The 13,370-nt window shown below is 35.3% G+C and overlaps 1 protein-coding gene across 1 annotated transcript in view; it reads left to right on the top strand.

Annotated features, from left to right (window-relative positions):
• Positions 1-4,691: 4,691 nt before the first annotated feature.
• LOC141642880 (lipase-like PAD4) overlaps positions 4,692-13,370 on the top strand; it is a 36,610-nt gene continuing 27,931 nt past the window's right edge. Inside the window, exons 1-2 of the mRNA XM_074451856.1 lie at positions 4,692-4,916; positions 5,416-5,755. Of these exons, the coding sequence (XP_074307957.1) occupies positions 4,894-4,916; positions 5,416-5,755 (363 nt within the window). The 5' untranslated portion in view covers positions 4,692-4,893. The remainder of the gene's footprint in view (positions 4,917-5,415; positions 5,756-13,370) is intronic.

Raw genomic sequence — 13,370 nt, 5'->3', positions numbered from 1 at the left:
CGGAAGAGTCTATGAGGGAGCGGTATCCATATCTTTTTGATCAGGTATGTGTGGTTACGGAGACGTAACCATGTTTCTTTTAGGAGGTTAGGAGATGGTCGCATAAAGTTTTGGTGTGGTTTTATGTTAGTTTTGGTACAGTTAGTAGTTTCTTTGAGTCTTTGAGTTTTGGTTCGGAGTTTTGTTTTGAGTTTTGGTTATGTTATTGTGTCGGAGTTGAGATAGTATGTTTTGTTTTTCTGTATGGATTGAATTTTGGGGACGAAGTTCTTTTTAAGGAGGGAAGACTGTAATACTACAGTTTTCTATGTCTATGGGTACTCTATCGAGTGGGGCTTACTTTGTCGAGTAAGTATGTTTTTACGCAAAACAGTAGTCTGCCTGATGGGTACTCGATCGACTATGTGTGACACTTGATCGAGTAAGGGTCACTCGATCGAGTAAGTCACTTACTCGATCGAGTAGGTTGGTCTTACGGGTTATGTTAGCCGGGTTTTGTTAATAACGCGTGGTTAGTATAAAAGCCTTCCGTCATTCTTTTTAATCACTTTTTCACCTTTCTAAGACCTTTCAAAAGAAAAGAAGTTACGTATAATTGTTGGTTTATATCGGAATTGGTAAATGATAATTGTTGTGGTATATTGTGGTTGTTGTATAATTGTCTGTGGTTTGCGAGGTGCGTCCTTGGCTGAGTGGAGTCACTTGCGGGAGTGGCTTCACGCCTTTGATTCGCCTTCTGTGGAACCCGCCACAGAAGGGATGTGCACATTTAGGAACTTGGGTTTATCACTCGGATGACATAATCGGGGCTTTGATGGGAACGGTTGCGGTCCCCCACTGGCGGTGTGGAATACTTGTTGCGATGAGTATTCTGGCAAACTACACACTTTAGTGTGTAGTCAGGTGTGTGGTGATATGATGGAGATTGGTTGGTGGATTGGATTGTTGTATTGCTTTTGTTGTATTGTTTTATGTAAACAGTAACTGACCCCAGTTTAAATGTTTTGAAAACTGTGGTGATCCATTCGGGGATGGTGAGCAGGTATGAGTTGAGGCGCATGGGATAGAGGGTTGAGTTGCCACGAGATGTCTAGAAGTCTTCCGCTGTGTCATAAACATTCTTTTAAGTTATTTTGGATTAGTACTTTTGGAACAGCTGTATTTACTTTATCAGTTTTGTGTTTTGGACTTGTATCGCTTTAAATTCATTTATTAAAGTACGTTTCTTTATTGTCTATTTGATATACATTGCATCGGGTAACCGATATGGTAGCATTCGCATGCCTTAAGTGGTCCTGGTAAGGCACTTGGAGTATGGGGGTGTTACAATGTCACCACGTAACAGCCTAGCACATACAAATAAGGATATAATGACCACTAGAACATAAAAACAAGGATAAAATGTAAACATCTTATTCCAATTAAGAATAATTCACAAAATAAATAAACAACCAGATTTGATGGCTTCTTCTAGTTACATAATATATTACAAAGTGATCAAATATACCAAAAAAAAATCCCAAAAAATTCACTTCCATAACAAAGTCTTGCAAACAAAAAATCTCTAATTTTTACCAAAATCCCAAAACTGGAAAACAACAACTAAAATCCTAGTTTACAAAAATGTGAGATTGTTCAACTCATTTCTTTCGTCAAGCACAATTATTCACCAAACATTTTTAATTAGAAAAAAAAAACAAAAGAATGTTAAACCGTATTTTATGGCTTCTTGTAGTTAATCTTTGTTGGTAGATCTTCATACTCGTTTTGCACATGACAATGAATCTTTTGAGATTTTGATCTTCAGATTATAATCTTTAAAAGAGTGAGATTTTATTTTTATTTAAAAAAAACTTGTGAATGTTAAAGTGTGAATTTCTGGTAATTTTTGGGATGTAAAAATGACAAATAAAATGAGAAATGGATTATTGGATGCAAAACAATGGAGGAAAGTATGAAGTTGTGATGGAGTTGATACATGCTTTACACTGAGAAGCATTAAAGGCATGAATATAAAATCCAATAAATATATATTAAATATTGGATTTTGTACTTATAAAGTACTCCCTCCATTCAACTCCACTTTGCAAGTTTGTTTTATCACGTTTGCCAACACAGCTTTTCCACGATAAATACCATTAGCGACGTATTTGCAAAAATTATAAAAGTTAGATATTTTTAATATACTCTTAAAGACGAATCAAATAAGATCCCACATGAATATATTTTCACTTATGTATCGAGAAAAAATTGAAGTTGAATGTTCGCTTGTGAATAGTGCGCAAAAGAGAAACTTATAAAGTGGAGTTGAATGGATGGAGTACATGACTCATCTACCTACACCAACTCTTGTCGGTCACTTTTATTAGTTATTCGGCCCATTCTCATCTAATATGGTATGTATCCGACCCGTTACAAGCTTGCGACGGGTAAGGTCGTCACAAATGAGAATTTGTGTTGATTTTATTGGCCAAGTAGATGAGTTATAAATAGCTTACAAAAACAGAGAAGTAACTCACTTACGGAGAAAAAGGAACATACATCGGATGTACTACCTCCAACCTTTTTGTTTTTGAGCATATATGTATATTTTTTGAGCTTATTACCTCAAACTTTATTTTTTTTTTAGCATATGTATATTTTTTTTGTGTTTATTAAAATTTATAAGTTAGATTTTAATTTTTTTCCTTTAAAACACAAATTTGACTAAAATTATATATAATGTTTTTTAGTTTCATTGTAATTTTTTAGAGCTTAATGTTTAAATGAATAAACTCAGAAACTTTATAGTAAAACTCAGAATTTTTACAACAAAACTCAAAAACTTTTAGAAACTAATGAATTGGTGGTAATACATCAGATGTATAATCCACCTACTGCTCACTTACGCCTAACTAGATAAAAACATGGAACTAAGCAATTGACTAGAAACAAACTCTATTATTCCTGAAGAATAGGAGTCACTAGAAACTAGAATTTAGTAAACAAACTCTATTTGTTATCTATTTTTTTCGGCACAAAGATCAAAAAATTGAGAAAAATAATAATAAATTGATGAGTTCTCTCACACACCCACTTGTCCACTTGTTTAAATATTACAAAAAGTGAAAATAGATAATAATTGCACAAAATCTCATTATAGACGGCACATATCCGTCTATAATGTCACCACTTTCAAGCTATTTGACCCGTCTATAGCAAGACTAACTGTAACAAATGAGTGATAAATCCCAAAATGACAATAGATAACAATTGATCAGGACGGAGGGAGTAACAGATAACAAAAGACTAATTCAAACTAAATGAATATCTAACAATCCCTTACCGTCGATCGGTGTATCTACATACCGTTGATCGGTGTTTCTACATTAAGGCCAGTGGGAGTAGATTTGTTATTTTTAGTCTTATATGTTGATGATATTTTGTTTGCTGCGAATGATCTAGCTGCAACCGGATATGACCTGAACTCGATATGACCAGACTCAACCAAAACCCAACCCGACTGACCAAATTATAGGTCCATGGTTTTCCGGACTCGTATTTTTGAGCTACAGTACCCGATAACAATTGCTCCTATCCCCAGCAAATTAACCATACCAAGAACTATGGAAATGTTGGAAAAACACCGATAAATATCGTTAGCATAGTGGAGCGTTCTCATAGCTTGGTCGTATGCTCTTGTTAGACTACACAAGTCAAGTAGGAGAAGTTGACTCTGAAAACAACACTTTGTTCGACTCTTGACTCTTGCTTGTTGCCTTGGTCGTCCTTTCTGTCTTTCTTCCTCAGTCTTTAGTCACAATTGACAAATCCAATAGGCACGCGTTTTATGGAGTCCGTATCATTTTCACTTGCGTGATTACCACGTACACGACGTGCTATATTGCCTATATGATTTGTCGAAGCTAAATGCTAAATTATACGTAGTGTCGAACCTTATTAGAAAAATTCGAGTAATATTTTTATTAATTATATTATGGTTAGGGATTTAATTATGATTTAAAATCTACAAAGAGGTTCATAGTCACTATTTTTGGTGATAATATCTGTATTTATGGGGAGAAAATAAAGTTTTTACTTATTAAAGTAGTACGGTAGTAAAGTTCGAATCTCTAATTATTTAGGCCAATTCGGAAAAGTACCACAGATTAACAACTTAGAACCATTGAACTAGGATACTAACATTGCTAGAAATTATGACTATAATCACTATATTGTATTTTTTGTTATTTTTTTTAATTAAACACACACAAGAAAAAAAAACAATGATGAGTGCTCTACTTTGGAATTCATTAGTATTTTCCATATAATTTCAAATACTATATCATAATGGACCTCATACCTTACTCGATGTATTAAAGTCCGTCACCCTTCACATGTACGCTACACTCTTAAAAACAATTATCTTAACCTCAATACTTAGATATTCGGTACAACAATTGTATAGTAAATCAATATAGAAGTATAATATACTCCCTCCATCCAATCAATTTACATTTGCTTTTTTTTTTTCTCACAAAAAGGAGTATAAATTTTCTTATTCATTAGAATTTAATTTGTTTTGCAAGAACATTTACATGAAATATTTGACAAATTTACCAATAAACCCACGAATGTTGACAATATATGAACAATCATTCACGCTCGTACACTAACTCCAAAACATTTGACAATGACAATGACAACGACAACGACAACAATTGACTGTGTGCAACACCCCCAATATAAGCCTCATCATTCATTTCCAATTATAATCAAAACGCTCTCAAAAGACCATTTGACAAAACTGTCAATAACCATCATTTCCCCTCTCTTCACACATTAAACTATCTCATGTGAATTTCTTTTTTCATAAATTCAAACGAAAAAACAACATTACCAACAAATTTAATAATGGAAGCTATTGAAGGTTCATTGTAAGTACATTAAAACTCCCCCTGTTTTCCCTGTTTATTTCCCTCTTTTGACTTCCTTCGTAATTCGGCTCTTATAAGCAGTGACGGAGCTAGGGGCAGCTACCAGGGGCACTCGTTCAGCGATTGAAATTTTCAAAAATTTTAGTTAAAATCTGATAACGTTTTTCGAGCTTCCCTTAAAGCATTACCCGTTCGCCCCGCTGAGATTTTTCGCCCTCATTACGGTCAATTTCTGACTCGGCCACTACTTATAAGACATTTTTACACAAATACTACGTATAATGTAAAACAAATCTACTCTTAACAAGACTAAGACCCTACTTGGTGAAAATAGTTGGTAGAAAAACCCATTTTATGCCGGTAGAGTACATATATTATTCTGTAAGTCCGTTTTACACTAGGATTTGTACTCCAATTAATTTTTTCTATTGTTGTTAAATGAAGTATACAATTTTTTTTTGAGGGAAAGTATACTAATTTAATATAAAAAAATTCACAGGTTTGAGACAAGTGAAATGGCAGCAAACTTGTTGGCATCAACAAATATATTACTAGACTCATGGAACACGTGCAATACTGCAAACTCCCATAATTCTGAGGGATTTGTGATCACCCAAAATGGGTCTATTGGGCTGGTGGGTTTCGCAGGCCTTAAGGATTTTACACAGGGATTCGGGTCAAATTTGAAGGATATGGTACCCCTTCAACATGGTGAGCTTAATGGGCTGTTTTCTGGGCTCGGCTGCCATGGCGAAGATGATGAAGAGCCAGTTATGGTTCATGCTGGACTTTTGAAGCTCTTCTTGGGTGTATATGGTACCTCAAGTTTTCAATCCCAGGTTTGATTTCCCTATGTGTTGTTTTTCATAACTTATGTACAACTGTACAAGTTTGTTTGATTTGATAGACATATACTCCTATCCAAATCGAAGGTAGCACTTGCTTTTTGATACTATTTATGATCGTAGAGAATCTTTAATATTATTGTTAATCTATAAGACAAAATATAGTTATGAGAAATTTTATTTGATTTATTCCCATGAATGTTATAAGAATATCAAATTTTTATAATTTTTAATAATGCGTAACTAAAGATATTCACGTTGTAAAACGTGCGGCAAGTGTGATAAAGCAACTGTTACCTTTAATTTAAATGAGAGGGGTGTTAATTCTGCTAAATTTAATTATTTAAAGCCATAATGGGTAGCAAATGTTTCATTAAAATCCCATGTATTAATGTATAGACATTTTTTTATTAGCAAAACATTGGTAATAACCTTCACTAAGGGTTGGGGAAGCGTGTGTTACTCCCTTACCAGTGGCGGACCCAGAGTTTTTACAATGGGAGTGCACAATTGAGAAAAAAAAAAATCTAACAATACAACAAAATGCTTAAGTATTAAACTTCGTCTTACATAGTAAACAACATGCTATAAAAAGAAATACTAAATATTTAAAGTCATCCGACGAGATTTCATGTTCTGAAAACGCTTCAATACATCATCATCACTAACTTGCACAAAAAAATCTTTCTCTATATATGTAACTAAACAATGATTCAAGAGTGGATTACCCATGCTATTCCTCAACTTGTTCTTCACAAATGTCATAGAAGAAAATACTCTTTCAACACTTGCCGTCGCCACCGGGAGTATCAACACAAGCTTTAAAAGCTTATAAACAAGTGGATAACAAACATGTTTATTTGTTTCAACAAGCAACATAGAAAGCTCGCTAAGATTCTTCACTTGTTGAAATCTTGAGTCTTGTTTCATGTCACTCTTATAGATATCAAGTTCAAACACAAGATTGTCTTTATCAAGAGCACAAAATTCATTAGGATAAAACTCGGCAAGCCGCATCAATTTTTTCTTGTCAAAAGAAGCAAATGAATTAACCGGGCTCAAACAAGCCATACACAAGAGCAACTCCGTATTTACCTCGTCAAAACGATCATTAAGTTCAAGAAGTTGCTTATCGATAACACTTAGGAACATATCGATGCGGAATCGTTCAAGGTTGGTCTTCGTATAAAAGAAGCGCCTTGATCTTCCACGAGGGGCATAAGAATCACTCATACTTGGAACATCAATGTTAAGTTTTGCACAAAAAGCACTCACACTTTGAAGGAAATTGTCCCATTCATGATCCCTAGTGTCTTGCAAATGCTTCTTAGTCAAGTCAACAAGAGTCATTGCACTAACAATATCTTGGTCTTTTCTTTGTAGTGCCTCACACAAAGAATTAGTATACCCGAAGATGACTTTCATCAAATGTAACATGAAGATGAACTCAAATGACTCAAGATGGTCCACGGCACTTTGAGCTTTAGCACGATCTTCGTTACTTTTTGCATCTTTACCAACTTTAACAAGAACGTCAATCATCGAGGAATACATAACAATAAGATTCATGTCTGATTTATGATGAGAACCCCAACGAGTATCCCCCGGCCTACTTAATCCAAGTTCTTGATTCAACCCTTTCCCGCTTACAATTTCATTCAACCCCAAAGCTTCTAACACTTTTTTAGCTTGAGTCTCTCTTACCATTTCTAACTTCTTGCAAGATTGCCCAATAACATTAAGTACAAATCCAAGTTGTTGAAAAAAAGATGCACAATCACAATTCTCCTTTGCAACCGCAACAAGAGTCAATTGAAGTTGGTGTGCAAAACAATGAACATAATAAGCGGAAGGAGAATTTCTCATTACCAAATTTTTAAGACCATTAATTCCACCTCTCATGTTACTAGCCCCGTCATATCCTTGACCACGAATATTTGACATAAGCAATTTATGGTCACCAAGTAAAGTCTCAATTGCTTTCATAAGAGTTAGACTAGTAGTATCATCAACCTTCACAATACCAAGAAATTTTTCACACACCTTGCCCTTTTTATTAACATGCCTCAAACAAATGGCCAATTGCTCTTTATGAGATACATCACTTGACTCATCGGCTAAAATAGCAAATAAATCATTATCAAGATCTTCAATAATCAACTTAGTAGTTTCTTTTGGACAACACTTGATGAGATCTTTTTGAATTTTTGGGGAAGTTGCTTTGTGGTTCTTTGGTGCCTTAGAGAGAACAACTTTAGCAATGGTTTCATTCTTTTCGGCAAGCCATTTTAAAAGTTCAAGAAAATTACCCCGGTTACTAGAATTCTCACTTTCTTTATGTCCACGAAAGGCTAATCCTTGTTTTAGAAGATATCTTAAACATTGAAGAGAATATAACAATCGAGATTTATAAAGGTTTTTTGTTTGGATGCTCACTTTCTCAATCTTTTGAACTATTGAAGTTTTTTTATTAATGAAGAAAGTGTATTTCTCTCTAGCTTGATTGTGAGCACTACCAACACTACCCACATGTTTCTTTAACCTTAACGGTTTATCCCAATTATTCCATCCATGCTTCACAAAAGCATCTCCCAAGGACATTTGGTATCATCCTTGAACAAGTAACAATAAAAACAAAATGCGGCATCATTTTGGACACTATATTCAAGCCAATCATATAAATCATACCAAAGAACATTAAAACGGCGTTTCTTCTTACCGATTAACGTTTGAGGTAATTCATTTTTGGATAATCTTGGTCTACAAGGCTTCTTCTCAATAAACCTCCTTCTCACATCATCTCTTTCATTGACCGGGTAAGACAATATTGGCACTCGTTTTCCCGGATCATTTGGTAAGTTGTACTCTTCTTGATTATTTTCATCAAGTTCCTCATCTTGATTATTTTCATTAAGTTCCTCATCTTGACTATTTTCATCAAGTTCCTCATCTTCAGAATCTTGGTCAATGTTAAGAGATGACAAATAAGGTTCTTCATTGTGAGAAAATGATAAGGGAGGTTCTTCATTGTTAGGAGACGGCAAAGGGGGTTCTTCATTGTTAGAAGATGACAAAGGAAGTTCTCGAACATTTTCATCCGGTTAATTATTTTGAGAAGATAACAAAGGAGAAGACGATGAAGAAGCTTTATGTGCCTTTCTTTGTGTATTCCAAAAAGATTCTAACCTTCTGTATTTCGTCATTAATCTAAATTGAAAAACAAATCTATTAGTAAGAGTCTAGAAATCTAGAATTCTAATTGGAGTTTCTAAATTAGCTTAGTTTGTTTCAATGTTTCATGAATAAACAATTAAATTAATTAAAATTGCAACTAGTAATTAGACATTAATAAAGTAATCAAAAATCAAAATTCACAACAAAAAGTTACAAATAAACAACCCAAAATCAAAATCAAAATACAAGACATTCATAACAATTTCAAACTAGAAACCTAAATAACAAAATTGGGAAAAGGGAATTAGGGTTTGAAAACTTAAAAGTATAGAGGATTTAAATGATTGAATAACTTACAAGGGTGTGGTGGGCGGCGGTGGCAGGTCACTGACTCACGGTGGTTGGCGGCAGCGTCGTCGATGGTGGCAGGCGTCGTCGATGGTTGTGTGTCAAAAAAAAAAGAGCCTTCGAAAGTTGTGTAAAAAAAAAGAAATAGGAAAGGGGAATTATTTGGGGAATAAACACAAAAGGGGGGAAAAAAGCATTTAAGAGGTTTCGATCCCGCGACCTCTCACTTAATAACCAAGTTCTTAACCAGCACGCCACTTGAAGAATACTGATAATCTATGGACTCTTATTCTATATCTTTTTGTTTTTACATTTTTTTTTTATAAAAAAAATTTTCCGCAAACCGAGGGTGCGCACGTGCGGTGCTGTGCGCACCCCTCGGTCCGCCACTGTCCCTTACTGGACTACTGGTTACTGCCACACAGCTTTGCCACCATGGCGAAGTTAGGGACGGAATTGGGATTTTGAAGATAGGAGGGAATAATTTGACGGTTGACAGAATTAGTAATATTATGACCTTGTTTGATAAACAGCGGATTAATTTCAGTATAAGCAGATTGGAAAAGCAGATTATAAATAACAGAGAAGGTTTGACTAACATATTATAATTAGCAGAATTAATTTTTTTTTGAAAGCAATTAGCAGAATTATTTGAGTGTTTGGTAATTGGCAGATTATGATTAGTAGATTGTTAGTTTTCTTTATAAAATGGAGAGAAATTTCCTATTTTACAATATGTTAACCAATATGCTGGGATAAGCAGCATATTGTAAAACAGCATATTAACCCCAAATATGTTATTTTAATATGTTGTTTACCAAATACTAAAATTAGCATATTTATTAGTCAAACATGCTAAAACCCTTGAATATGCTAATAATTGGCCAATATACCGTTTACCAAATAGCGCCATAATAAGGTAAAACTAAAATAGAAAATCGGGAATTGTAATTGAAAGATTCACATATTTCATTATTTGGTCTGATCTCCTCTAATTCCTTTCATTTTATTGAATTATGGTATATGTTATACGGAGTAGATGAATTACGATAACTTGATAAAACAGTAGTTATTGCAAATTCGCATGATCATTTCTTTTTTTTTTTTTTGTGGGAAAAATGTCAATATATTACTCAAAAGCCAACATAAAGACGGAAATAATTACATCACTAATAGAGTCAGGGTACGAATCCACACAAACTCGGGTAAAAAAATCGAGTGACGTCAAGTGAGCCCGCATGATCATTTCTTATGGTACAATAACTTGTAAAGTTGTAGAAAAATGCTAATTTGATTTGTTGTATTACTTATATTATATCAGTAGGTCACAGTCTAAGATACATAAAAAATTAGGCCGTTAACTACCATCTTATTATTTTTTTACAAGTTTCATTAAATACAGGGCCGTCTTTGGGCCTGAACGGCCCGTGCGGCTGCACAGGGCCCCCAAAATTTTGGTCCAAAATGCTGGAGCGCTCGATTAGAAATTGTATGGTTAGAGATGTTTTTTGTCCATTAAATTAAGCAATTGGCAAACTAAAAATGAACTAAATGAGGAGATTTTCTTTCCTAATTCCTAAGTTCCTTATTTACTTAAATTTCCCATAAATATTATCAATTCTTTTCAGTTTCCAATCATCAAAGTTCCCTAATTTACTTAAACTTCCCATAAATATTATCAATTGTTTATACCATGTATAAAAATCCTCTCACCCAAAATAGTATAAAAATCTTTTAATTTAATTCTTACAAAAAAGTACAATATTCTCTTGGAATTTTTTAAAAGCTTTTGCTTAACGTTTATCACTAATTACGTACTTATCCTATAAATTCTAAAGAACCGCAAGTTTGCGTTCTTTGTTCATTGGCTTGATGATTAAAATTTCACGTTTAAAATTATCTACGGGTTAATTATCAAGGGCCCCATTTCAGTGTTGCACAGGGCCACCTAAATGTCCGAAATGGCCCTGCTTAAATATAAATATTAAGGTTGCCAATTAAATGGTATCTAGTGTGCTATCATTGTCTCTTGGAAGGCAAAAGGCATCATTATATCATGAGGCATATAATAACAATTAGTCTCACTATAGACGGATATATCCATTTAAAGTGAAAGACGGGTAAAATATACTTAAAGTGGTGACATTTTTTCGTCCCATCATGTAACTTGTTACTTGTCTTATGCTTGGGCTTCGTTTGGTTGCCTCTCTAATTCATGAGAAAATTAAAATCCCATGAATTTTGAAAAAGGGAGAGCGTTTGGTTGCCATTTTTTTTGGCTAAATGTAGGCATTCAATATTCCTATGAGTTTTGAATGCCTATATAATGGGGGAGTTGGATTACCTACTCCTCTCTAGGTAGTTGACAACTCACAAGGAATCCAACGCCTACCTCCACAACAAAATGAGCTTTCCTAATTCATGTGATTTTGTATATAGGAAAATAATTCACATGAATTGGATTTTTCGGTGTTAATCTAATTCCTTGATGAACCAAACGAGACCTAAAAGTGGGTGAATATTTGACTCGTCTATAAGTATAAAAAGATATCTCCCGAATTTGGGGTACAACAAATGTAACACCCCCATCTACCAAAGAGCCTTAACAAGACCTTCCCCAACAGATAAGGACGTTACCATCTCGGTTGCCCGAGGAGTAGTAAATATCAAACGTCAATAAAAGAACAATTAAGTTTGTTACAAGTTACTCAATAAATTAAAAAAGTACAGCTGTCAACATTTGTCAACTACGTGATACTATCTCTACCATGACTCGTGGTAGACTCGTCCCTCTAAGTACCCAGCCAAGCTCCACATATCAACCTGCTAAGACCGACTGTTCACCATAATGGATCACGGCAGATACAACACAAGAAGGAAACACAGACAACACCACACAAGGTCAGAAATTAAAGAACCACACAAACACTAAACACAACAAACATACATCCAACACCACTTCCAATTATCCACCACACCTCTGTCTGCCCAAAGACCAAGTCCTGCCAGATTACGGCCGCAATCAATAATCCAAACCACCAGTGGGGGACCGCAGCCGTTCCCACCTAAGCCCCGCTCATCAATACCGAGCGCAAACTCATGTTCTTTAATGTGCACATCCTCTCTTGTGGCGGGTTCCACAAGGGGCGAATCAAGGGCTTGAATCCCCTCCCGCAAGTGACTCCACTCAGCCGAGGGCGCACCTCTCGAACCATAGACAATCAAATAACACAACCAACTACAACCAATCCACACTACCAACAACTATACCAAAACTAATTTAACAATACAATCAATATACTAAACAACAAACAGTACTGAGTAGGAAAACCTACCTTTAGCAATCCGCAGCAATACCACATACGACCATAAGACGACAAGCAACCACCATAACCACCTATACAAACAGTATGACAACTCTATTACTAGTACCACAACTATAATCAAAACTGAGGAAGACGATGATGATGACGACGACATACCTATACACAGCGTTCCGGCGACAAGACCGCTACTCGACTCATGCTTCCTATCCCCATGGTGTCTCAACTCACAAAGGGCTCCAAAGGGTGAAGATTTGTGAAGGAGAGAGATGTGACGGCAATTAGGTTTAGGAGAAATGAAATAAAACTGATTTTGGTCTCACGACTTCTCGATTTATATTTTACCGCTGAACTCCAGATACTCGATCGAGTATGAGACTTACTCGATCGAGTGGCTGCTACTCGGTCGAGTTGCAGAGCTACTCGATCAAGTAACCCCCGCTAGATCGAGTTCCTCAAACCCAAAGGTTACTATGACGTAAGGTTGAACTAGTAAAGCTTCCCAAGGTCTAGACATTTGTCTAAAGTTAGTCAACAATGGTCAACGGGTCCCTAACAGGGCGGGTATTACAGTCCTCCCCCCTTAAAAAGAACTTCGTCCCCGAAGTTCAACTTATCATCAACTCATCATTCCCCACAACTCAAGGTGTAACATGAACTAAGGTACCCGATGACAACTCATCCCGACAAGATCAAACACAACTGCTCCCACATACCACCCATTTGTTGCCCGACTACAAATCATCATCATCTACCTCCGCGAA

This window comes from Silene latifolia, chromosome 2 (genome assembly GCF_048544455.1).
Source record: "Silene latifolia isolate original U9 population chromosome 2, ASM4854445v1, whole genome shotgun sequence".
Lineage (NCBI taxonomy): Eukaryota > Viridiplantae > Streptophyta > Magnoliopsida > Caryophyllales > Caryophyllaceae > Silene > Silene latifolia.
This window is presented reverse-complemented; position numbering and strand designations above follow the sequence as displayed.